General features: G+C 42.7%; 1 protein-coding gene across 7 annotated transcripts in view; it reads left to right on the top strand.

Moving 5' to 3' along the window:
* septin9b (septin 9b) overlaps nt 1-27569 on the top strand; it is a 71146-nt gene extending 43577 nt beyond the window's left edge. For 4 of the 7 annotated variants that reach the window (XM_019862420.1, XM_019862419.1, XM_019862418.1 and 1 more), the window contains 9 exons: nt 13300-13491; nt 18727-18855; nt 18991-19072; nt 19606-19743; nt 23299-23416; nt 23516-23611; nt 23772-23868; nt 24599-24650; nt 25127-27569. In XM_019862420.1, coding sequence (XP_019717979.1) covers nt 13300-13491; nt 18727-18855; nt 18991-19072; nt 19606-19743; nt 23299-23416; nt 23516-23611; nt 23772-23868; nt 24599-24650; nt 25127-25346 — 1124 coding nt within the window. In that variant the 3' untranslated portion in view covers nt 25347-27569. Of the gene's footprint in view, nt 1-311; nt 444-500; nt 628-12949; nt 13029-13299; nt 13492-18726; nt 18856-18990; nt 19073-19605; nt 19744-23298; nt 23417-23515; nt 23612-23771; nt 23869-24598; nt 24651-25126 lie in introns of those variants that run through there. The other 3 variants (XM_019862422.1, XM_019862425.1, XM_019862423.1) reach the window with 3 other exon arrangements.
* The last annotated feature ends 345 nt before the right edge of the window (nt 27570-27914 follow it).

The raw sequence follows: 27914 nt of genomic DNA on the forward strand, positions 1-27914 counted from the left end.
CCAATATAAAATATGTCTTGGCTTCTTCTTGTGTTCAAACCTCAAAACCAAATGTAAAAACAGACACGCGCACAAGTTTGAGATCGTCAACAGATAGACACACACAGCAGTTAACGGCAAGTCAAACATCCACCATTGTCCTGAATAAATAAGCACACTCTTGGCGTCCTGTCTTGTGATGAATGTAAAACGTACACACATGATTTGAGTCCCACAATGTTCTCCATTCACTTTCGCTTGATTGAGGAGGGGGCGGGGTGCTTGTGTGGAGCGTGCAAAGTTTTCCCGGCCACTGCTTGGAATGGTGGTCACATGACTTTGTGGGTGGGCGGGGCTAGTAGCCGCGACACTGCTGGCTCACACCAGCTGGAGCTTGTGATTGAGGAGTGTGTGCACCACAGAGTGGGAGAGAAGAACAAGAAGGAGGAGAAGAAGGGGCTTGGGTGAGTTAAAGTCGTTCATGTCTCACCTTGTGCTTTTCCGTCTTTCAAACTTGGGGGGGGGGCATATGATGGAGGAAGAAACAGAAACGGAGTGTAGTTGATTGTTTGCTTTGAGGTATTCCAGTGGGCTTGTCAGGTCTCTACTATGGTGGTGAAGTTGAGTTGAGCTTGTGTTTGGCAGGAGATCAGGAAAACTAAAAGTCTCATGTTTCGCCTTGCTAGCCAGCCCATTGTGTGTGTGTGTGTGTGTGTGTGTGTGTGTGTGTGTGTGTGTGTGTGTGTGTGTGTGTGTGTGTGTGTGTGTGAAAGAGAGATGTTTGAGGGGGGGTCATCACTACCAGCACTCTTCCCACACACTCTCTACCCCATTTCCCCACCCCCTCCTTTATCGCTCCCTCCTATTGTGTCTTGCACATGCATGGGTAATCAATGTTTTTCCCTGGGAGGAACACTGTTGCTTCTCGGGCTCCACGGTTGTGCTGGGGTCCAAAGTTTGATCCGTGTAAGTGATGGAACCACATGCGAAAGCTGGTTTTCTCCTCTGGTAGTTGGTGGCAAAGTTCAGGAAGAGTTGACTGGTTCAAACTGTGTTGCACAGCAGGAACTCCTCCCACCAGTTGCTTGTTCCTAATAGAACTCCATTAGGTTACTGTGATTCTCTTTTAAGCTTTGAGCTCATCCATAGTCGTGTGTTGCCACATTCTTCCTTGTTTTGTGCGCTCATGGTCAAGCCACAATTGAAAGTGAAAATTGGGAACATTGTGGATGTGGGGGCTCAAATCACGTGTGTGCTTTACACGAATCACAAGACAGGACAGGAAGCTTGCTCTTTTTTTCCACAGGACAAGAGCTGATTTTGTTTTTGACTTGTGTACTGAAAAAATAAATGACTTCAACTGTCCCTGCGGCCTCCAAGCCACATGCATTTCTGTTTGGCATCCATTTCTCATTGCAGTGTGATCATGGGCATCGGTTAAAGCCAATCGGCCACTGTTTTGCATTGTGGTCATCGGATCAGCTCACTGTTTGTAAATAACTTGACACCTAATTCATTAGGGTCATTTGAAACCTGCATGCGTTTAACAGTGTTTACGGCTTGGGTGAAAGGGCGTATATTATGACACAGATCTTAGTCTCAGCGCATAATGAGCAAAATAAGCCCACATGCTAAAATTAGCCTACCTGCTTCGGAGACGACAGTATTCTACTCCACAGTCTCCAGTTTACTGCAGCAGTCTGTTAACTTGCTGCCCTCAAGTCTCCTGTAAAGCAAATAGGGGCAATATTGTTTCATTTTAAGGATACATAGTAAGACTTGACCAAACGATGATCATGGCAACTCGAAGAGACTTTGAATCGCTCCTCTTTCATCTATAACCACTTCAAACAACAAAGTGTATGTACGAAGGGGGGAGAGGGAATGTTGGTTTGTTATGATTGAAATATTGTTAGTTTTGTCACGTATTCATTTTCTCTCCCTCTTGTCAGCTGACTCCTTAGTCTGACAAGTTTTCAGGTGTGGATGGAAAGTAGGTGTGTTAAATTTGGTGTTATCGCCTTCACACTCTCTCATACCTGATACCTGTTTCTGAATGGATATTAAACTCACTATTTATTTATTTTATTTTTTTATCGTGGCTAAAGTGGTCAGAAAAGTAGCAAAATTGCTAATTTGGTGACACTGGAAAAAAAAAATCCGTATAATTGGCGTCCAGTGAAATGCATTAGGGGCGGGGGGAAAAAAATGAAACGCTCAAAATTCTCCCAAAAATACTGATAAACATTCAGTACTTTAAAGAGTTAATACGGGTTAATACGATCGATTTTTATTGGAGAAAAGTGTCAAGATAGAAACATCTGTTCCTCCTCATACTTGCAGTTTGAACGCATTTGGTGGAAATGCGGAATTTGAGATGATTTTCATTTGCCATTAACTACGTTGTCCAGGCTACTACATATATTGAAACCCTTCCTCCAAGTCCTGAGACAGTTTTCCACTCACTAAACCTTACGACCCCTCATTTATTATCCGGAGAGCCATAAAGGAAGCCAGTTGATCAATGCGAGCATGCATCCAGCCGTTTTCTACGGCGCTCATCCTCATTAAGGGCTTGGGTAACTGGAGCCTAACGCAAGTCAAACGCAGGTCGTTGTGAATAACACACTGCCATCAAGTCTGCAGTCTTGGCCCATTTTTTTTTCTTCTGCATTTTAGATTTTGATTTGCAGATAGTATTTTCCAACACTGATGACAGCTGTGAGGTGAAAGGACATCCCTAGAGTCACACCTGTCTTTTGTTAGTCACCTTGGGGAAAAATGTGGCGCGTGATAATGGGGCCAGGTTGGATATCTTGAACGGAATGAGCACTTTGCACAAAACGCCGACGTTTGTGAAAGGAATACTTTGCATTCACGTTTTTAATGAAAAGTGTACAACCTCAGCATGGTGCCTTGTTTTTTTTGGGGGCGGGTGATTACATATTTATTGTAATGGCTACCGTAAGACCTTTATGAACTGTACAAGCAATATTTTAAGTAACACTTAACACTGTTAATGGTCCTTGCAGTTTCAAAAGAAGTGAACCAATACTATGAGCAAAACACATTCATTCATTTTCCGATCCGCTTTATCCTCACAAAGGTCGTGGGGGGTGCTGGAGCCTATCCCAGCTGTCTTCGGGCAGTAGGCAGGGGACACCCTGAACCGGTTGCCGGCCAATCGCAGGGCACACAGAGACGAACAACGATCCGCGCTCACACTCACACCTAGGGACAATTTTGAGTGTTCAATCAGCCTGCCATGCATGTTTTTGGAATGTGGGACGAAACCGGAATACCCGGAGAAAACCCACACAGGCCTGGGGAGAACATGCAAACTCCACACAGGGAGGCCGAAGCTGGGATTAAACCCGGTACCTCTGCACTGTGAGGTCGACGCGCTAACCACTGGTCCACCGGGCCGCCCTGAGCAAAACACAAACATGATAAAAGCATCAACTTTGCCGTTGCTTTAGTGACGAAGGATGACTGAGAGGGAAGGAGTCTTTTCACTGATGCTCCTCCCCGGATCAGCACTTTGAAAGTTCCGACTGTGCATAAATAGTGTCAAGTAAGTGTAAAAATAAATTCCCACTGAAAACTGTAAAATGACACCTCTTGTCAAAGCTGGTCCTTCCCTTTGAGTAAGTCCACAAAAGGTAATCCTTCGATGCTTACAAACATGAGCAAGGCTGATATTTTTTTCATGAGCTGTCATACATGACAGTGGTTCAAAGTTCAGAGTTTGTTGCACATTTGTAATCCATCTTCTGCTTGCAAAATTTACTTTACACCAATGGCATTTGACTTCAGAGATTCCTGTAAATTTCTTGCGATGTTAAAAAAGAAAAAAAAAAGTTGCTTCCCAAGGCTGCAAAAATACAATTGATTGCCTATGCGGTTATTTTGAATTGACATCCATTTGAAGCCCGGTTTTGTGCGGGTTCCGTTATGATGAAGACTAACCTCTTCCAAGCCCTGACAGCTTTTTCTACTTTACACTTGATGTTTATGTGATTTAATGTGCACTACTGCTGCGTTAGGTCTCAGCTATTTATCATTTAGTCGTTCCCCTTCTGGCTGTACCCAGTGACTCGCCTTTCCATGTGTCTCACATATGGATAGCCGTCGTCAAGAGAGTCTGCATCACTGCACCACCGAGGCGTCCCGGCGGCGTTGGCCTTCGCTTTGTCCGTCTCTCAGGGGCCGTTTACATGAATAATGAGAAAACCCAATGTTGTTTAGTTCATTTGTTGGTAAATCACTGATGTTTTGAAGGAAATGCATATTTGAGAATGCCTCTGAAAGGTTTGATTTACACTACACAGTTTGTAACCAAGTTTTTATTTTTTATTTTTTGCACTCTTGAGCACAATTTGGATATGCGAAGCTTACATTATCTGGCTGAATCTGATTGCGAGGCCCAAATTCTGAGTGCAGCTTGCCACGGTTCTGCCGCTTCGGTGACAACACGTCGTCGTGTCTTGATTAACACAATTTTCAGTTTCAATGCTGTAGTCTTACGTGCATTGAATCACAACAATGACGGTGAAGTAATGCGGTTAGATTGACTTTAAATCAATGGGAAGGAAACCCCAAACCCCGAATTTTCTATTGCTTCATAGTTATTTGTTATTGTTTGCTTCTGTTTTGTTACTGCTTGGTGTTAATGCCTGTGGAGCAATTCATGTTCTTGTTGCAGGGGTCTCCTCAAAATGGACCTGGAAACTGGACACAGGCATCAAATCGGAGGTCCTTGGACATACAGTGTGACAGCCAAAGCGCAAGTTTTTAAAAATGACATGGTATCGTTATCGCTAGAATCAGTCTTTGGAAAATAGATGAAATAAACGTCACATCAGACTTTGTTTTGGCGTAAACAGCGTCTGTATACAAACGTCCGTTCATTCAGGGGTTATTTTAGGCTTTTGTTGTACAGTATCATCCTATGTCCTTTGTAGACACCTCCATCGACAGTTACCCGACTAAACTATTGTTGGACGGGTCATTATCCGTGCTCTCTCCGGGAGAAAAGCCCAATTGCAACACCCCGTCAGGCCATCCGCTTTGCTCTACGTCACTCCCAGAGGGGTAAAACCTCTCGATGGGCCAGCACGTTGCTGAAAGATGAAAAGGGTCAGGAGCATTCTTCAGAGCTTTTCTGAAGCGCCGATGTCTGTCTGCGGCAGCTGTGGCTGTCATCTTAGCTAGCGTGGTATTGAGGAACGCGTCAGGATTTTTAAGTAGTATGTTCTTTTGCATTTGATAGCAGATTTGGATTTGAGCGACATCGTGGCTGCGCTTTAGAACCATGTATCTGTGAGGGTGCACAGGCTACTGATTAATTTGAGCATCCCCCCGACCCCCTCTGATAATTTTGCTATTTTTTGCCGCAAGCATCTTCTATTTCGTCTCCTGCTCTTACTTGTTCTTTAGATTTTCCAGCATTCTGGATGCCTTGTACAACTGGTCAGTTAGGGTACTCTGAGGGATGGAGACGCACTGTGTTATGTCAAAAACACTTTTGTTTGTGGTTGTATTTATTTATTTATTTGTTTTATTTATTTATTTTTAAACATTTTAATAGCTGTTTAAGATGTGTTCCGTACTTTCGCTCGGCTGGGATCAGTCAGTTGGTCTCAGAGTGCACGGCGACCCGGCACTCCTTTTAAAACCATTTTACAAGACATTCAGTTCCAACATGCAAGCCAGTTACTCTCAGATTTAAGAGTGATTCCTTCCAAATTGTACGTGGCCCAAAAACAATGTAGGTCCCTTCCTGCAAGAAGTGACTCTGACTGGAAAACATTTGAAGATTTTTGGATGGTTCACAACCGCTTTCGTGTCAGCAAGTTTGGCCACTTTTCCAAAGCAGCCCATTATGTTTTGTGAAAGACTTTCACCATTCTTTGGCCAAGGTGAATATGGCATAAATTATCTAGAGCCTTGAGCGGTCTTTCTTTGAAAAAATATGCAGAGTAATACTCTCATGGCCATCTGACAAATGTCTGCTGTCTTGTGTGGCTCTTTGACATGTCTTCACATTGAAGAAAAAAAAAACAAAGAATGTTACTTGCTTGTGAACAACAACACCAAAAACAATGGGCATTTAATCTGTTTGCACACCTGCTTCATTTTTTATTTGCAATTAAAAATAACATTCTTTCCTGACAACGTTTGGGAAAATACTCCATAAAACTTTAGAGAGCACTCATTTGTGCATGTTTGAATCCTGTGCTCATATGCAACTGCACATGTTCTCATTAGAATTGAGTGGAAACAAGAAGTTGAACTGTTCTTCTGTTTTTGTGTCTTTGTGTACCAATTTAAATTATTTGTAGTATTAATTTTATTCACATTTTAACATAAAATGTTATGTATTTATTTTTATAATATATTTAGAGATGGGGGAGTATACCAATACCAGCCTTATTTTAAGGTATCGGAGTTGGTGGAGGCTATCGATACCACCCACCGATACTGAAGGCAAACAAAATCTGACATGAAATCATCCTCTGCTGTATTTGCTGCTATCTTGTGGCAGTTTGAGATATTGGCGAGTCATCATCTGTGTCAGAAAGAAAGCTTATGTTCACATTCCGTTTAAAAATGTCTTTTGCGCAACATAATACTGTGTGTGTGTGTGTGTGTGTGTGTGTGTGTGTGTTAGCTCCAGGGCTCATTGTATTTCTGCATTTTTTTCTTTCTTTCTGGGCCATGCATCTTTTTTCCTGACCAAGCAGTCAGTAGAATGATCCCGCCCACTTTTTATAGTTCCACCAATTGGCCAATATTGTAAAAGAAAGTTTGGGGAAATATGTGAGGGCAGACCAAGATAAATGCAGTACATGTACACCTACAGGAAAGCAGGAAATTCAGTCAAGGTGAACCCGGGCAAAAATCCAGGGGTTTCCTCTCATGAGAACCATGCTTTTTTTTTTCTCTCTCTCTTTAAAAAGCAGACGCTTATATGGGCAGATGGTGTTTAAGGGCTGTCAGTAATCATTAGAGTGGAAGAGCAGAATAAGCAAACCTGCAGGGAGACTCTGAAAGTGGGGGAAAGCATCGTTTTCGCCACACTATATGAGAAATCCCATTTGAGCAAGAAACATGTCTATCGTGACAAAAATGAATCCGCCGTGTGTTATTAAACCATTTAAATGCTGTCAAACAGTCTGAGTCCCTCCATCATTTGCTCTTCTGTTGTGTGCGATGATCTACACGCCACTGTGCAGGAAGAGGGGGATTAAAAGTTATCGGTGCGACTTTATGTCATCGCAGTCGCATCATGCCTCACCAGAGCAAACATTCGTCTTCGTGACAGAGTTGTATAAATCATTTAGCGTCATGGCATTGGGTTTTACTGGCTAATAAGTTTTGGAGCGCGGGCCCCTAAAGCCATTTGTGTCCTGTCCCCTTCCTGGTTCACAGCGACACCCGAGCCGTACCATTTGTGATTGAGGGGTGAGGTTCATGATTCCGTTGTAAATCGAGCGGAAGGATGAATTCAGTTGCTCTAAAATGGATCGTGACTATCTCACTTCCTTTTGAGCCCATTTGCACACAAAAAACGTTGCCACCCGATCACTTAGTTTTTTTTTTTTTTTTTTGCTCAGTAAGCCACATGAAAGAATGGTACAGGCTGTACAAAGTACTTGCACGCGCATGGCAACGACTTGGAAGCCTTGGGTAGCGTTTGTTTTCAGCTGCTCAACTTGGCTTCAATGCATACTGTGGCTATTAAAACCTATTTTGTCACGTGACAGCAGCGTTTTTTTTGAAAAATAAGCGTGAAAAACATATAGCTCATTCATCCTCATGTTCCAGTGTCCAGTACTCGTCAACGACCACAAGAAGCAGTTACATCATTAGGGTTAATGACGTGTTGTATCTTCCATGAGTCATTTTTCCTATTTTTCTCCGCTGCTGCTTTTCCTCCCTGAAGGATTTTTGTATTTAAAACTAATGCGCGGGATAAAGACAAGCAGTACAATATATACTTTATGATTTTCTGATAGATGATAATATTAAGTATGTATATTCGGATCTGCCAAAACCTGACCCAAGTTCCATTTTATTAGGGATGAGGGAATGGAATTGTCTTTGATGGGATCTGTCCACTCATGCACAAATTAGAGCTGAAACTCGTCTCCAGCCATCAAACAGAGCCAGAGCCTCAGCTAAGCCTCTTTTAAAGTCACAAGGTGAAGACAAAAATCATCTGATATGATGCTTTTATTGGAAGAAGGCTGTCATGGTCGGAACATCTGCTTTCAGTTGACGCTGTTTTCATTAAGGGAGTTAAATGAAGGAATGTTGGCGGTGGCGCAAATATTTCCGTGTGTTTTATTGCGTGGGGTCAGGTGTTGATGATACAGTGGGCTGGAAAGGAAGTCGTGGAAATAAGATTCATCTGAGCCAGAGTCAAACTGCTTCCATTCGAAAGAAAAAGGACCTCTGTCGACGAAAACTTTAAATTGATGGCAGTGTCAAGCATGCTTGGGGAGTCTTGGTGTGTGATTCTGGGAGTTGAATCGCGTCAACACCAAAAGCAGCTGGCTTTGCCATGTATAGTGGATAGAAAAAGTCTACACACCCTTGTTTAAATGCATTTTTTTTTGTGATCCAGAAAAACATGACAAAACTTTTAAAACTCATCGCAGCACACACCTTCCACCAATTAAATTGCCTAGGATTAAAATACTGTAAATGTCACAATCCCCCCCCCACACACACACACACACACACATTCTAGTACAACAAGGTTTTGTGCTCACACTGGTGTACCGAAGGCCGTAATTGTACATGTTTTTTTCCCCCTTCGCGTAAAAAATAAATAAATAATTGATTTGTAGTTGCGCCGTAGTCTCCGAAGTTTCAGATTTCTGTACCGAAGGCCGTAATTGTACATGTTTTTTTTCCCCCTTCGCGTAAAAAGTAAATAAATAATTGACTTGTAGTTGCGCCGTAGTCTCCGAAGTTTCAGATTTGCATGTCGCGCAGTAGTGGTGATATGAGTCACACTTAATGTCTCTGCCCATTTGTCACACGCTTACTCATCCGGAAAGACCGCGTGTGTGGCAAAGGTCATTGACGCCATCGTCTTTGTGTCGCATTAGAACGCTCTAATTAAGACGTGACTCAAGGGACGCCCCTGCAGCCTTGACCCTTCGCAAATACGTTAGGCAGCGGAGGGGTGGTGCTAATCGCCAGCTCATTGTCGCCCCCTCCAAGATGAAAATAGTCTTAGCTTTTAGGCGGCAAGAGAGTTGAAATAAAGCAGGTCATGCTTGCTTTCACTGCATGTGTCCATGGTTCTTGTTGTTGTTGATCCATTTGTCCCTGCCAGAGTGTTCACCCTATTCTTAGAAGCGCAAATCTATGACTACAGATGGTCACGGTGTCCGTGAGGCTGCTTGGCCGCGGACCTGACGCGTGTCCGTTCAGCTCATTTGCAGCCTCTCGCTCGCTTACGACACTGGGACAAAAAGTTCAGTGAAGGAGTCAGCGAATATGATCGTGTTGGATAACCCATCACGTTCACTAAAGATAAATGGATCTCATCCTGTCACATCGGACCGTCTATGTAGGGGTCCTTGAGGACAGCGACGTGGCTCAAAATCAGCTCCGGCCCACCGTCGAGCACCATTCAGAGGATTCATGTTACAGCGTGGATGAATTGGCATTCCTGAGTGTCAGGGATGCCTTTTTACTCATGGCTTCAATGCCCGCCCTGACCTGGTCGGCTGAAAGATCTTTACCTTCATAAGGCAATTTGTTAGTGGCAGTAACAATAGTGTCATTTTGGCCGTTTGTTTAATAGCGGTGGCCTTTTGGAGCATGACAAGAGAGCAATGCTTCTCAAAGTGCTTTTTGAAGATCTGTCGGCGTGAACTAAGTTCCAGTCAACAGGGAAATCAACATGGCTGCAGTTATTAAATTTTATTAGAATCAATGATCCCCCTGAGTATCCCATCGATTTATGAAGTCATCAGGAAAACAATTATTTTTTGCATTATTAAAGAGTAGTACAAATGCAAAATATGCACATGAGGTGTAGGTATTGTTTTTTCCCCACTTGAGGACACTATCCTCACGCTCTACACTGTCGTAACTGTGCCGTTAAATGTGTGTGACTTTAAAAAGTAGTGCCTGGTAAGGTGAATGATGTGCGTTTGCTGTTGTTTCGCCTTAGTTCTGCATTGCAGTCGGCACATTGCACTTTATCTTCTGTGTGAAATGATTCAAAAGTTTGCCATTTCAGCTCCGTCATTTCCTGGACTTTTTCCTTCGAGCTCTCTGCCGTTGTTCTAACTTACTTCCTCACACGTTGGTGGGTAGGTCTGCAGTAAAATTTACAAATTATTAGTTTTTTGGTGACTTGGTTTGGCCTTAAATCAATTTTTGTGAAACTTTTAGTATTGTGCATGTCATGTTTTAAATAATATTTTAACCATTCTGTTACTTTCTCAAACAAGGGTGTCCAACGTATTTTTGGTGCCACATTTTAGTTACCGTTTCACTTGGAGGGCCGTTATGACTGAAACGATTCAAAGATGTCAAGAATAACTGTTGATTTAACTATTGTTGAAGTTACTATCATGAGGGGTTTGGTAACAATAAAACGCTTAGAATATATCTCTTATTTATTACATATGAGAATTTAAAATTTTGGTGGACATTTTAGAAAGGCTCATGGAAGTTGACATGTTTGAGCTGCTTTCGTGGGCCACATAAAATGATGTGGCGGGCCATATCTAGCCCCCCGGGCCTTGAGTTTGACACCTGCGTTCTAAAACTTTCATACAAGTGCAAAGTGAAGATAACCAGTCTAGAAAAATTTGCCAAACGCCCTTTTCATTCCATTGAATCTCTTCTATTCCGGTATAAATGTGGTCATCATGTTGCGGCTCGTCTGTGTTTGCTGAGATTTTGGCCAAAGCACAGTGAGGACATTGATGTGGTCAAATCCAGTGGGAGTCGTGAGATGAACAGCGTTGAAAGATACCACGGAGGCTGCACGTAGGTGTGGCGCACCCCTCGTGCACAGTCCGAAACTACAGCTCTTTTGTCTTTTTATTGGAGGAGAAGCTCACGGGGATTGAGTGGAGGGAACCTGAGAACAGCCTTGCGCTGTCTAAGCCTGCACACAGGGGTGCAGCAAGACATTTTTGGGGCCTCAACGAAAACGCTATTTGATACGACACTAGAATGTTCTTTTGCGGACTCTATGCGGGGGCCCCTCAAATCACTTCCTCAGCAGCCAACAAGACTGCAAATCGGTGCTGTTGCCACGTCCGTCAAACGCTACGGACCCTTCATTTGGTACACCTGCACAATTTAATGAAATTCAAGATCTGTCTTTAAAAAAAAAAGGCTTTTAAAGGATAATACTGCTCACTTTTGATTGACACTGTGAGAGAGTTCTTGATTTAACAATGTCTTTATTATTGTAGCGGTCGTTTGCAGTCGTGTCGAATGTTCACTGCCCCAATGCCAGACAGCCTTTTCTGCTGTTGCGCTTGACTTTTGTGTGGTGCACGTTGCTGAATTGGATGATTGAAGGCTTACAAGTAACAGTAAAATTGAATATGATACAATACGCCCTTATTCATACAGTGCTTTCACAACAGCTGTGCTCACCAGAACATTTAACATCTAAATAACAATAATAGAGCAGAACACATTGTATAACATAAAACAGAGAAATAATACATTCGGAACAACTATTCCTACATAGGCCTCGTTAAAAGCGATTCTAGTGTTTTAACAGGTTCAGTAAACTTCCTGGGGTAGAAGTGCGGCACTGTTAAAAGTAGAAGTACTGAGTCAACTCCTTCGCTGAAGTCGAAGGAGAGACTCTGAAATGTCCTTGTTTGTGGCTCAGGTGGTTTTGCGCCATTAATTTGAAGACACATCGTGTTTACAAATAGCATGTAGTTGGTTATAAGCTAGCTAGTTTTGGCATCGCTTTTATGCTATAGAGACAATCTTTATTCAGTAAATTTGTTCACTAAGTCACAAAAAAATGCCAAGGAAGCTAATGATCTCTATATTTTTTTTTAAATCCCACCTGTGAGTTTTTAGATTTGAAGTGGCAGATTTTTCGGTTGCCGCAACTCACAATTCTCTTAAACGCTTCCATAAATGGGGAATATATTGCATCTATGAATCTGTTGAGTTGTCGTCAAAGAGCACCATGAGGCCAGTGTCAACTGCAGTTGACTACCTCTTGTTTTTTTTTTAAATGTCACATCATCATCATCATGCACAGTAGGTGAAAAAAAACTGACAAGCCTATTTTGACCAAGAGTAGAAAGTATGTCTGTGTTTTCAAATGTAGGGAGTAAAAAAATCACCAGAAAAGAAATACTCAAGTTTTTTTACTTTTATTTATTTCTTTATTTCATTGGGACAGTACACATTAACCATCACAAGAATCAACAGTGTAAATGCGCTGGGCTTAGCATAAATGCTAGTTTTCAGCCGTAGTCTAAAATATAACAGTGAGACACATAAAATTTTAAGACCACAATGACAGAAATAAAAACCAAATAGGTTGTGAAAGAAACAATACAAAGCAACGTTTATACCGCCAATATATACTTAAATACAGCAATAAAATATTTATACTTCCCACCATTGAGTTTTGGTGAACAAAGGACTTGGTGCGTGGCGGTATGTGACAACGCTTTATTAGATTGTTTTAACATATATGCAGTAATATTGTGGGTTTTGCAGTCATTTGAATGCATAAAACTCAAGTATAATACTGCATACAAGCTGTGCGCTGGTGTCCATTCAACTTCAGTTGTACCATGCATACCAGTTTTATTTATGCCTGCGTTTGCACTGAGAGACAACTCTGCGGCTTTTCTGCCATTGCACAGGAAGCGTTGGCTCCTCCCACAGACAGTTGCGTGTGTTACATACCAGTGCATTTGGCACAGTTTTGCATATTTCACTTGGCCTGTCGCAACAGTGGTTGGGCACTTGCTGCATGCATCGTTTCTCTTGCTACAGCTCCCCCCCCACTCAATAGCGAGGTAAGGCGTCATTTGTAGTTTGCAGCATCCGCCTGTTGAGCTTTCATGATTCTTAAATGGAGCACACCTGGCACAGGTGGCTTAGGCTGCTCTGTGCAGTAATTTGGTGGATAATTTAGTCAAAGGAAAGCAGACTGGATTGAGGTTGTGAGGGAATCACACAAAAATGAAACTGTCTCGCTTGTAGTTAGGTATGTAAACGTGAGATAACCATCTCTGGTATGAAAGGCTGTTACTCATCAAATCAAATGTCTCTCCATACTTCCTCCAGGGTCAGAAGTCAGTCTGAGCCACAGCAACATGTCCGACTACACTAAGCCGCACCATCCCAACCCGCCGCACGGCAAAGGGGACAAGGCCCACCACGCCAGCGACTTCAGCTACGTCGGCATCGACGCCATCCTGGAGCAGATGAGGAGGAAGGCCATGAAGCAAGGCTTTGAGCTCAACATCATGGTTGTGGGTGAGTCGAGTGGACACCTTAACACCGTGGTTAGAAATTGAATCATCATTTTAGCTTTGAGAATGGTGGGCAAGTGGTTAGCACATTTAGCCTCACGCTTCTGAGGTTCGGGGTTCCGGCATGGTGTTTTCGGGGTTTCCCCGTGCTTGTGTGGGGTTCTTGCCTGTATTCTAGCTTCTTCTTAGGTTAACGGAAGACTCTAAATTATCCTTACATATGAATGTTGGTTGGCTGACGGCCAGTCCAGGGTGCACGTCAGCTTGGGTAAACTCCAGCTCACGTAGCGAGAGAACCTTGTTAGGATAATCGGTATGGAAGATGGATGGATGGATTTTAGCATTGTGACTGATGCCTTAAGACTTGTTACTTACTTGATACAACTGGACACGTTTTATCATTTGCTGAAGCTAACTTATACATTTTAGGAAGTCGTCACTTGAATCGTACCCGACGACTCCAAATAAAAGTCAAAGCAATCCATCACACAAGTTCCAAACATCCATTCATGTTCTAGCGACGGGCTACACTCTGGAACGGTCACCAGCCACTTGCATGATTTGTGTCAGAAAAGTTCTCGTGTCACAAACGACGCATTACAAAGAAAAAAAGAAAACTCTGGAGTATGACACGCTTTCCCAGCCCTTCATACACTCCTGGACGCATTCCAGGATCCTCGGCATCTCCATCCTCACAGCCATCTTGATGTTGCCCACATCTTATAAATGAGTCCTCTTGATGACTCTTTTTTTATGCTTGGAAAAGACGAAAGAAATGACACTGAGCCAGGTTGAGTGGGTAAGAAGGTCACTCTTGCATGGCACTCTTCTTCTCTGCCAGGAACTGTCAGATGCTCTGGGCATTGTGAGCAGGCGGATTGTGAAGCGGCCGCATGTTGTCCAGCCGCAACTCTCATCTCATCTTCTGCACTGAATCAAACTTATACCACAGGATCTTTTTGTGGATGTGCTGATCTTTGATCTTTTGGCCCACATTGAACGGGAAAACAAGTTTGAAATACCTGCATATCTTTTGTGACACCATTCCTGGAATCTTTTTCACATGCCTCTTATAATTAACCATTTACACTTGCACCTACGTACAATTTGGGGTCTTCAATGAATCTATCAGGTATGATAGAGGGTGAAGACAGCGGTTTGTTTGACTGCGGCATATTTCCCATCCATCCAGTTTTTCCAGAAAATGTTGGTGATATTCCAAATCGTCAATTCAGCACGTTACATATAAACAAGATGATAAAAAGCCTTGAGTCTTTGCAATGTTACAGGATGAAAAAGGCTGATTAATGGACTTCGCTCACGTTGGTGCTGTTTGATTTACCGTAAACCGTTTGCTGCACTGTGCTATGTCCCCTTGCATTTGCACACATTCATTTCGGTGTCACATCAGGAAGCACGGTGGTGGCGCTGGTTCAGTCAGAAGTAAGTGTTACAGTCACGCTGCACCACTTGTCTGGGTCAACATTTTCTGCTTTAGCGGCCTCTGACCATAACTCATCGAGTTCACCGGCCTTGTTTCTTGGTCATGCTTTTGTTGGCGAGAGCCGATATTTATCGTAAAAATAATTCAAGATGACTTTAACTGCTCTCCAGATTCCACAAAACACATGTGCTCATTGCAAAAGCCATGCTCACTCTCAAATAAACGACTTACCTTTCAAGCCGTCCTGTCCTGTAGCTCCACAAATGGTTGCTTCATTTTTTTTTCATTCTTTGAAACAGCCGCACATGTTTCCAATCAACCCCAAAGCTGTAATTTTTTCTTATGTGTTTACAACAGTTATTGACTCAGCACTCAGTTCAATAAAAACAATCACATGTTATTCATTAGGAAGAGTTTGGGGTTTTGGCTGCCGCATGCCAAAATGTGGAACAAAGCACTTCTTTTTATGGATGAACTTCAGTGCGTAATAACTATCATGCAGTGCCTAACTCTGCACGGAACGAGCAATGTGGTCATAAAGATAAGTGGTGAATTTGTCATGTTAAGAAATATACCTTTAATTTGGGGTAGGATGCATCGGCTTTAGCTCGCACTTCGCGATGGAGCGCTGTTTTTGCAATTGCACTTAAATTTCAACATTTGCTTTTGAAAAGTGATCGAGAATCAACGAACACAATGATATTATGTTTAAAGTTTTATTTAATTTTGGGTCTGTCTAGACGTTTTTTGTGTATTCAGCGCCCTAAATGTCTATGCGCACGATGTTGGGTCATCTCGGGCAGAGGGCTCTTTGAAGTCCGCAAGGGTGTGAAGTGCTGTTGGGCTGTTTGCATACAAATGAAAGGATGCAGGCTCAGCTAGAGAGTAAACGTTTTGGGAACTGGTCGTGGCCCAGGAAAACATTTGTCATCTGCAAGGTCTGCAAATTCTTTGTTCATGGAAGGCCAGACATGAAGGTGTCAGATTATCTGTGGTTCAAAGCTTGACAAAAGTTAATCAGATGTCCGGCCAAAGGGCCGGACTGGGGGCGTGGTGTGCAAATATAGGGGACAGTGTTTTTCTTGTATGGTACTTGTAATTTTCATTTGTAATCAATAAAAGTTTGACAAGGAGCACGGGGAGCTTGGAGTGCGATTTGCAAAGTAATTCCCGTTGCTTGCTTTGAGGAATCGCGCTTCCTGTTGACAGTAAAGACAATCCTCCCTGAGTCGAGTCTTTTGTTCAGAATTGTCCGCGTGACAAAAAGAGAGCTCAGAAGACCACACCCACCCCCCAAGCAAGACTCCCGTGTGGCTCAATCCTTATGGAAGTGCAGAGTAGCACAGGGGAAATTGTGTGCGTAGATGACAGCAGAGAACAACTGTTATTATAAGCACATTTGTGAGTAAAAAGAAAAATGACAATTCACGCAAACATACACCCAAACAAAACATCAAATCAAAGCAACCCAATGAAAGTAAAAATAGCGGTCAACCCAATTGGTGGTAATATACCCTCTTTTACATCAAGTAAATGTTCGAAAATTAGAAAGGGGTAAAAAAAAAAAATTCACTCTGGTCTTAATCTTGTGTCATCAATAAATCAATAGTTGCTTATAATGTTCATATACTGTTACTATCATACTCAATATAACATCATACAAAATGTAGAAGTTATTATAGGCGCTGTTGTGGCATTAAGGATACAGGCCCAACTGGCTTGGAAGCTTTTCAAAAGAATGGCAACAGTTTGTGGAGTTGGGTGAATTCAAATCAAAAGGTTTTGACATTATACGTGGTGTCCCCCAGAGGTCAGTGTTGGGACCAAAATGGTTTATATTACATAGTTTTTTTGCAACGTGTCTCACTCATTGAAATGTGTGCTTTTGGATTAGCGAGCAGAGGTTAACTTATTTTTACCCCTGTATCACAGTTCAAATGTTATGCTACTTAAGAGTTGATAAAGGGTGAAATGATGGTGACAGTTTGAGCCTGAAACACATTACCGCTATTTCTACATAGATTGTTCAAATCTGGAAAAATGCCACTGTTGACCATCAGAACACGTTACGTTTGTTATTGTAAAATGTAGCTCGTGTATGAGCACAAATTTGCATGCATAATGTCACACCTATCATTGTAAATCATGAATGGAATGTCTCATTTCACCTGATTTAAATTTGTTACTCCTGCTACGCATTGATGCCTTGATTTCACTCCTTACAAGGTTATCCTTGCATTTACAAAACCACAAGGTAGCAACACATCTGCATTCCCGTTGCACGACAGCAGTACTTTTTGCACGTCAAAGTACGGTTCAAGGCAGTTGGACTGAGCTTGAGATACAATTTCGCACTGTGAATGAACCTCGGTGCGAACGTGATGCATTTTAATCATTGTTGCGGGCCAAATCACAGATTTGAAGCCGACATGTGTCAGCTTGCTTTATCACCTTGAGTGCGAATGAAACCTGCGCTTAGATGATAAATCACTGCGGTGTTCAATCACACTTTTTTTACTCTCCACCGGTGTACCAAACAATGCAAGTGTGCTCTAGGAAAATACCCATTTGAAATTCATTTTTGCGTTGCGGTACTATTGCAATGATTTGCGACCAGCATGGTGAGCTTTGGTGGCCATAATACTACACCTAGAGAGTGTGATGGAACTCCAGACTGTCGTGCATTATATTATCGATATCGATGAAACAGGAAAGAATGAGTTAATTGGTTAAAAAAAAAAAAGTGTGTGTGTGTGTGTGGGGGGGGGGGGCTCCACACATCTGTCCTCTTGACCTCCATAGATTCTTCAAATGACCCTGCAGCTGTCCTGCTACGCTCATGCTCCATTAAGGAGCACACACACACGCACATACTGTATGCTCACCCATGCACACACACAGGCACAAGCGCCACAAGACACAAAAGTATTGGGATACTGGACATGATGGTTGCACCGAGGAAGCAACGACAAGATCTTGGCGTTTCTTGTTCATCCAGACGAACATTTGTGTTATTTCACTGATGTTCTTTCATTCAAGCTCATCTGAGTATGCCTCAAAAAAAAAAGTCTCGAATCTTTTTTTTTTTTGCCACTGGGAACAAAATGGGCCTTCACCAAACTGTCCCAAACGTCTTGATAAGACTAAAAATTAAGAGTCAGGGGGTCTATTGCACCCCCTAATTATTAATTAGCCCTACCCAAGACAATGTCCATGTAATTGATGTCCGGAGGGATTTCACTCTAGTAGTGTGAAAGAATATGCTTTTGTTTGGCTTTCTTGAAAGTCTTTTTCTTCAGGTTTGGCACTGTGGGTCAAAACGTGTGTTAAGGATGAAGGAAGTAAAAAAAAAAAAATACCACTCAGGTCATCAAATGCAATAAAAAATACAGTAGAGTACACTTCTTCAAAGACTCCTGCAGCACCTTCTCTGTGTCTTAGACTAAATTGTCACAGTCATTTTATCAGCCACCTGCTGTTCCGCAAGCGGGCTGTTGGTGGGCTCTTTTTGATTGTAAAGCCACTGGTTCTTTTAAAGGAAAGATATATATATATCTATATCCAAAGCTATATGTCGATAGTTTACATTAATAAATGCTGCCACTTGCTCGCTTCAATTACTGTAAAATGGCTCATACTTATTTTGTAGTATATTAAAAATACTATCACAAAATGTATTTGAGTATCGCCCATTGTCTTAAAGTAACCTTAGAAAGTCTAAATGTGACTTCATTAAACCTTCTAAGTCTCTTGTGTTTGTGCGTGCGCACGCACGCTTGTGTTCATGGTCAACAGGGCAAAGCGGCTTGGGGAAGTCCACTCTGATGAACACGCTGTTCAAATCAAAGGTGAGCCGCAAGTCGGTCGAGCCCAACGCTGAGGACAGGATCCCAAAGACCGTAGAGATCAAGTCCATCAGTCACGGTGGGTCATCGCTTGTCTCCTTCCGCGCACACCCCTGGACTGGTCGCCAGTCAATCGCAGGAAGTGTCTGCACAAAAACCCATTCACACCTCGAGACAAATCAGTCGACCTCTCATGCCCGCTTTCTGTGTGCAGATATTGAGGAGAAAGGTGTGAGGATGAAGCTGACGGTCATCGACACGCCAGGCTTTGGGGATCAGATCAACAATGAGAACTGGTGAGGCCTCACTGATTGCAAAATTGCATCGTCTTCAGTCTGCCGTCTCATTTGCAAAATGCAACTTAGTCACAGCAAAGAACGTGTGAGATCCATGTGCAACTGTCCATATTGATCTCCTTCAAAAACAATCGTCAAAAGTCAAGATGAATTATAAATAGTAAAATCGTAACGTAATGCACATACTGTTTCCCAAATTGCATGAAACACTTCTGTACCTTTGGAGCTGGGCAAATTCAATGACTGTCAATTAGTGCTGGGCAGGACCCTTTTAGGTTACGATTGGTTCCTGCTAATAATCGCCATTAGATGGCATAGGAAACAACTCAATGAGTAATGTAAAGAGACTATGACACCATATATAAGGCGCATCGGATTATAGGCCGCACTGTTGGCTTTTGAGAAAATGGAATACTCTTGGGTGCGCCTTGTAGTTCGGAAAATACGGCATGACTTCTTCATTGTGATCATTAGCGTTCTTTTCTTAGTCGGGCACACGGATGTTGACAATTTTTTTCCCACATTCTCCTCAGCTGGCAGCCCATCATGAAGTTCATCAACGACCAGTACGAAGCCTACCTGCAGGAAGAGATCAACATTGACAGGAAGAAGAGAATCCCCGACTCCAGGGTGCACTGCTGCATATACTTCATCCCGCCCACTGGCCACTGGTGAGCGCACACAAAGACGACAACATGCCTGAGGCTAGCTAGCATGTTGCTAACTACACACTTCGACCGCACTCGTGTCTCCCACTGCTGCCAAAGAGAAGCAGGCCCTGCCGGGGATTTTCCCCAAATCCTTCAGTTGTACCGCAGCCGGCTCTCTTGTGACCACACGTGGAAGTCATTACCTCCTCAGAGACACTCGAGGAGGACTTTGGAGAATCAAATTTCACCAAGTAACTGAACTCTTTCGCTCTCACGCTTGCCTTTGCTCGCATTTTATCAGATTGCTGTGTCACATTGACAGGCCAACAGGTTTCCATTCTATTTATTGTATCCCGCCTTGGAACTAAAAGATCTACAGTGGTTCCGTACACATCCATCCATAAACACACACAATTAGTGCCACATTGCAAGTAAAAAGCTGAGCAACATCTGGAACCAGAAGTTTGACCAGTTATCGTTTGACTCTGTCCAAACGGCTGCTTTGAAGTAGTAGTGGTGGTTCAATTAAGATAAGATAAGATAAGATAAGATAAGATAAACTGCTTTGAAGTAGTAGTGGTGGTTCAATTCTTTTGCACAGTACAGTGCTCCTCTTTCCACCCCTTGACATGACATTTCCCTTTTTAATGCCCAACCTCATGAAAAGCAGGTTTAATACTATTGCATTGCACACAAACATGCCTATAAACACACATCGCGTACAAACTGCAAGCACACAACATGACCTTGTGACCTCCCAGTGATGTCTTCATTCACGACTGCCTCATTTTTCCGAGGTCCAGCTTTGTCCCGTTAAACGATTCCCTCGAGAGAAGCCATTGAGTTTGTGTGTGTTTGACAGCCTCCCTCATCGTGTGATCATGTCACCACAGCTGTTACTTCTGGAATGTGTGTGTGTGTGTGTGTGTGTGTGTGTGTGTGTGTGTGTGTGTGTGTGTGTGTGTGTGTGTGTGTGTGTGTGTGTGTGTGCGCGCGCGCGCGCGCGTGCACCGTGGCTATGCTACGTGGACGCCTCGGATTTGCTCCACGAGGCACACGGCGACAACTAAACCGCTTTACCGTCCATATTGTTTGCTTGCACGTAGACACGATTGTTACCAGTGACTGCTGTGTTTGAACAAGAAGCATCTGTCAGCATCTTGGCACTCTCCCCGCCTGTCAAGAGTCGCGGGCGGGAAAACGCCGAGGTTTTGCCAAGCACAAAGCTGACTTGGATTTAAATGGATGTTGTAGACGCAGGAATCAGAGAGGCAGAATGAATGAAGGCTTAGAATGCACGGTATGGAGGCGCAGAGCGCATTCTCGTTAGGATTGTCCTTGTGAAGAGGTCTTCTGTTGGGTCTGTCATGGTAATGTGAGTGGGGGTTCAATGTGACAGCCGACACACGTTATGATGTGGACGTATAATCACGAAAGGTGTCAAGGTGGGCCAAAAATCAGTCTCTAACTTGATTGTAAGGTCACCGTTTAGTTCACATTGGCTACATAAAAGGAACAAAATGCAAAGCTAGCTGCTTTTGAAACCGATTTAATCATGTTTAAAAAGAACTGTCAATGTCAGTTGTAAGCAACAGATGACTGTGATGGCTCCGGAATATTGTGTTGATTGTTTGTGCATTTGCGGGGCCAAGAAGCAAAAGCCCCTCATGCAATTTCGAGTCTTGCTGTGTTTATCTGAAGGAGACTTGCGTATATCATCTTGCTCTAATTTTCCTTGCATGTCACTGATGTCCTTTTATTTGGTTTTAGGGGTTTTGGATAGCTGAACAGTGGCTACAGAAGCAGGGCGCTGTCATGCAACAGCAACCATTACTGATAATAGCCACGCCAATTCTACTTTTTTTTTCTTTTTTCGGGTTATTACCTCATTCTGCAAGCCTTCTCGATGGGAAATTATCGCTTATGATCCGTTACATCAAATACAGTGGTTTGCATTGTAGCCGCTAGTTTTCCCATTCACCTGTTTTTGTTTTGTTTGAGCTTTTTTTGGGTAGGGGGAACAAACACATCAATAACTTTATTCTGTATGCAACAGATGGGGCACATCTGCTTATGCCTCTGTCTTTACAACATATGCAGCAGGAAAACGTGAAATATACTTGCATGTCTACTCGTGTATATCTCACATGACATCTGCTTGACTGCACGTCTTCCTGTTGTCACATTTGTCGCTTTAATTGTCACTCTTCCCACGAATACTCTTTGGCGTAATTTCTTTTTTCTTTTTTTTTTTTTTTTTTTTACTCCTGTCAAGCGCCCGGCAGAGGCTTGTTCTTTTTTCCGGGATGACCCAGCCTGGATCTTTGAACCGGATTCGCCTCGGCTGAAGCTAATTGAACAGCACAGCCAAGAGTAGTCGTATGGAAAAAGAGGCAGAAATCAAGTCAAACTGCAAAAAAAAAGTGACAAGTTCAAAAAGCAGCGCATCACATATGAGTACTTTTTTGCAGCTAGCGTGAGCTTGTTGTTCGGAGATGAAAGATGGGATGAGCACAAAAGAAACATTGCCTAAGTGATACAATATGGAGTTCACTCAAAGCGATGTGGGGAAAATAAATAGGCTTTAAAAGACAAAAGTTGCGGTCTAAACTCCCACCATGTGTGGGATGTGAGCAAATCTCAGAGAGACTAATCTAAATGATTAACTCCACACGTCTTTTGCTTTTTATTTGGCTTTCTTTGCCACGATATTACAACAGGAGGGAAGCAAAGAAGGAAGCGGGAAAATGTGATGATTATCCAAGACCGGGAAATGAAATTTATTGCGTTCTGGCTGCTTCATAAAATACGAGAATTGCAATTCGGCGTTCAAAAAAAGATGCTGGTAACTCCCATCCTAGTTTGGAAGATTGCAGTCAATGAAACATCGACAGTGTTGGTTGCACATGTAGGGCAGCATCAAGCAATTGTGCTTAGCGTTTCTGCCTCACAGTTCTGAGGTTAAGGATTCAACTCTCGGACGGACCTTCTGCTGTGGAGTTTGCACTTTCCCTTCATCTGAGGTTAATCGATGACTCTAAATCTGAATCATTGGTGCCAATGTGAATGTGAGTGGTCGTGACCAGTCCAGGGTGTGCCCTGCCTCTGCTACAATGAAGTCAAGTGCTGTAGAAAATGATTGGATTGCTAGATATGAATCATTTTCATATAATTTGATCAATAAAGACATATGTAAATATATATTTCTTTTGTAATTTAGCATTTTGTGTCTCTCATGCTGAAAGAGCCAAGTTTGGAAGTCCTGTTTTCAAAAAGGTTTTGAAGGTTTCACGTTTTATGCCATAATAGCAATGAAGAGAAAAAATACACACATTTCAAAATGCCTACTTGTCAGCCTGGACTCAATAAAATAGCACATGGCTGTCATCTAGTGGTTGCTTTTGACTCATTGCAGTCAACTCTGTGGCATTTGTGCACGTCTGAAACAAGCTGCATATTCTACCTGTTTATGATGTGGCTTCAACATCAACAATGGTAACGGAGTGGACAACTGGACATTCAGGCATGTCACTCTCTTTTAGGTTAGAATCATTTCTTTTCCGTTCTCTCCTGCAGTTTGAGGCCTCTTGATGTGGAGTTCATGAAGCGTCTCAGCAAGGTGGTGAACATCGTGCCCGTCATCGCCAAGGCCGACACGCTCACGCTGGAGGAGAGGGACTACTTCAAGCAGACGGTGAGCCAGCCTGGTGGCCACAAAATGAGCCCGATCGGGCCCCGTTCCACTTTTTGAGTCGTTCAACCTCAAACGCTTGCAATCCGCTGTTTTGCGCAGATAAGGGAAGAGCTGCGAGCCAACGACATCGATGTCTACCCTCAGAAAGAGTTCGACGAGGACGCAGAGGACAGGATGATTAATGATAAAATCAGGGTAAAGTCAGAAACGACCAAAAAAATGGCCGCAGTGAAGCCATCAATGAAACAAACGAAGCATTTCCCTGTGTGTGTGTGTGTGTGTGTGTGTGTGTGTGTGTGTGTGTGTGTGTGTGTGTGTGCGTGTGCGTGTGTGTGTGTGTGTGTGTTATCGACAGGAAATGATCCCCTTTGCCGTGGTGGGCAGTGACCAGGAGTACCAGGAGAACGGGAAGAGGATTCTGGGAAGGAGAACAAAATGGGGCACCATTGAGGGTAATACACACGTGATATGAACTAACGTGGACATTTTTTCAGCTGTGAAAAGCTTTATATATTCCTATAGTTCAGTTGAGGTGAAACTTGTATATGATATAGATTCACTGCCACCCTTTCCTCAGGTGATTTGTTGGTTTTGGAATTGCATGGCTAATGCTCTGATGTGCGTATGTCTCACATGGCCGTATGTCCCCGACCCTTGAGTTCAAGCGTATAGTTTTGGCAATACAGCTTACGGGTTCACTCAACGTCTCTAATCAGCATCTCTAACCCCAAGATGACATTCCGCTCTCTCACTCTCAAAGGGAATTTAATTTAGTGTCCATTTGCACTCTTGACATAATCTAGAATTCAAACACGTGTTAGCGCTACACTTTTGGCACCCGTCGCTTGTCAGAGCAAACGAGTCACTGAAAGTCCCCTTCAGTCAAAGTAAAAGCGAGTGAATTCAAGGAGAGTGCAAATGACCAATCGCCTGCCTCAGCTCAGTTTGTGAGAGAAAAATCCTGCATTCGATACGGTGAGCAACACTGCCACCCTGTGGTGAATAGATGACTCGCAGGCAGGGTGGAGCCGAGTGAATTTATGAGCTCATATAATTTCTCATTATATCGTTCGAGTTAATGGCTTGCTTGTTTTGCCCGTGGGTGCCGAGTTCCATGAGAGTGCATCAGGAAAAGAATTGATGAAATAATCAACCTCCATACGTGTCTGCTTTGTTTTGCAGTGGAGAACATTGCACACTGTGAGTTCGCTTACCTGCGAGACCTCCTGATCAGGTACACTCCAATACCGACCACATTTCATCATATGCACTGTAAATTATGTCTCTTATTGAATACAAGGTTTTTGTTCTTGTCCAAAGAAGCCTTCTTTCTACCTTTACATCGTGGCGATATTGGATTATAGTAATTTATATTACTGTATGAAAAAAAATGCCAATTTAATATATGAAGCCACAAACAAAATTCCTATGTGGAAAAAGTTATTTTTCTTATGTTATATATATATATAAAATTTTGTTCGTTCAATTCATGGACTAATGTTTGAATTTGTCATGGAAAACTCCATCTAATAGGGTCAGAATTGGAAAATAAAATCCTGAAATAATTAATAGTTTACTCATTGAATGTATACGGTATACTACAGCAGTAGAATATGGTTTAAAAACATTTTTATAAATACAATAAAAATATTGAAAATAACAAAGTGGTATGTGGTGCTCAAGGACACGTTTGTTTTTCCTCTGTTACAGGACGCACATGCAGAACATCAAGGACATCACGGGCAGCATCCATTACGAGACGTACCGCGTGCGCCGGCTAAACGAGTCCAACAGTCACTTGAGCTCTCACCCGCCCGAGCGTCCACCTGTTCAGCCCAAGGCCAACGGTCAGCCCGAACTGCTTCCGGGCGGCGTCGTGCAAGCCAACGGAGTGGCAATCCAACATCAAGTTCTCACCCATGAGATGTAGACACGCATCCGTACGCCCGCTCCGTTTACATGAACAGGCCCATTGACACGCGTGTTCTCTGAGCGCGAATCTCTTTTCCAAATGGGACTTTTTCCAGTCATAAACCACTTTTCTATCACCATAATACACATGCAGTACTCGTTATCATTTACATACAATCGAGTTTGGTGTCATGACACAACAGGTGTTGGGGGACTGGTGGCCAATGAGAGCATTTGATCCCGCCCTCTAACCATTCAAACTTTCTAGATGGCTCATGCGAATTAGGATGTCAGGTGCGCTGGAATGAGCATGCCCGCTGACTATGAGCGAGACGCAGGGGTTCGTTCGCCCGTGCTAAGCCAATCGCAGAGCAAATGTAAATAAATGAGCATTTGCATTCACACCTAAGGACAATTTAGAGTTTAACTTCACATTCAAAACACGTTTTTGGAATGGAGGAGAAAACGAACATCTGCAAAGGGACAGCATGCAAACCCCACACACGAGGGCCAGAGCCAGGATTTGAACCCCCAACCTCGTAACGGTGAGGCGGCAATGCTCACCACTTGAGAGGGCGGGGGAGACGCCACAGGAACTGCAGTCTAAAAATCCCACCAACTAAAACCACAAATGTTAAATATTCTCCTACATTAAATTTAGGACGTTGTTTCAAAGACGTGTGAGAGCTCCACCGGAAAGGAAAAAAGCGAGCAAGAATAATTGTGAAAGTAAGATTAAATAAGGGTGCGACAAAAGTCAAGAAAAAGTTGTATTTTTTGACGGGCCAAAAATTGTAATTTGTCGGGACTAAAGATGAAAATCATAATATTACGGGATTAAAATAAAAATCTAAACTCCCACATTTTTAAACAAAAAACCCCCGAACTTTATTCTTGTAACATGCTATTTTTAAATAAAACATAAATGACTTCATTCTCACAAGATTTTTCTCCAACTTTAGCCAGTCAACTTTTGTAAAGCAAAATACCACTTTGATCTTGTAATATGACTCTTTTCTTGAGGGGGGGGTGGAATTTTTTCAAGAACGTACAGCTTTTTCCCTTCTTAAAAAAATCACCCCCCCTCCCCCATCTTCTAACTGTGGCCCTGTGTTAGCCCCCCCGCAAAAGGTTCGCCACCCCAGACTGATAAACAAGCACAGGGCGTACGCTCACATGGCATTTAAACATCACTTACGGTGAAAATGAAACCGCGTTTTGTACTCTAGATTAGCTCTGATACGTGCCAGCCGTCTGGTTTTATTTCGTGTTGTCATCCATGTAGTTTTATCGTATCAGGATCGTTGAAGTAGCGTCGTCGTATCAAGCAGGAAGTCCAGACCAAATGCGGCGCTTCCACACTGCAAATCGACAAGAGAGAGCAAGTGTGGGAGCAGCTCTTGGTTTAAAGGGTTTGTCATATTTTTTTTTCCCCTCAGTGTGATGCTTTAAAACAAAAAAAAAATAATAAAATCTTTATCGCCTCACTGTCTTGTCTCGGATAGAAAGCAGTCACCTTGTATTTTACGGTGTTGATTTACTTGTGTCTATGTATTCATCTTGCTCTAACGTTATTGTACACAAACGCGTGCCATCCTTTCGTCAGTTTCTTTGGCCTGTAAATCGATATTAAAGTCCTTTTTTTTCGTATGATAAAGAACGACTGTGTTTAATGAAGCCCATTCTTTTAGCAACTGGGAGTACAACTGTTGAAGAGGTGTGCGGGAGAGTTCATTGCAACAAGAAGGTGTCATGCTGCACTTTTAGCGTTAAAGGACCTACTCGTGAGGTGCATGTGTGTGTTCATCTTTCGTAAGTATAACTCATTGTGACATTACAAAGCGTGACATTTACATCGCAAGCCAAAATAGTTTAGTTCGAGTCGCATGTTTTACTGTTGTTCAGAAATGTGTGCCATGATAGTTCCTTAAAACCACATCAGAAACGGCTTTTCATTTTTTTTTTTCTGTTGCATTTTTATTAAACACGGTCAAGGGACATCTTGTTGCATTTCCGTAATTGTCGTCCAATCAGCTGATCAAATGCCCACATGGAAATTATCTCATCGCTGCTTTATTATGAACCAAGGGAGTATAATTCCATGTCCAGAAGTCCGGAAGTTATTGGTTACTCTTTGTACTGTTGTATAGTTCATTGTTAATTGTGACCGTATACTAGAGTTAAGGTTTTGTCTTTGATATGTTATGCTCAAAGAATAAAGGTGGATATTTTCATTGTTTAACATTGGTTGTCTTCATTGCTAAGTGGGCATGCTTTTGATGAATTCTGTAACAAATGAATATAGTACACTTTCGTCATGGATTCTTTATTTGCCATAGCGAAGGTAAGGGAATTATCCAACCACCCATTTTCTGCTGTGTTTGTCCTCATTTTGGGTTGCGGGGCTAGCCGGAGCCTATCCCAACTGACTTTGGATCAGAGGTCGCGTATACACCCTGGACCGGTCGCGATCCAATCTCTGGACGCGTGTTTCGACAACCAGTCACACTTAGGCTCACTCCCAAGTGCAATTTAGAGCCTTTAATGAACTTAAAATGGATGTTTTTGGAATGTGGGAGGAGGCTTG

This window comes from Hippocampus comes, unplaced genomic scaffold (genome assembly GCF_001891065.2).
Source record: "Hippocampus comes isolate QL1 unplaced genomic scaffold, H_comes_QL1_v1.1 scaffold7, whole genome shotgun sequence".
Lineage (NCBI taxonomy): Eukaryota > Metazoa > Chordata > Actinopteri > Syngnathiformes > Syngnathidae > Hippocampus > Hippocampus comes.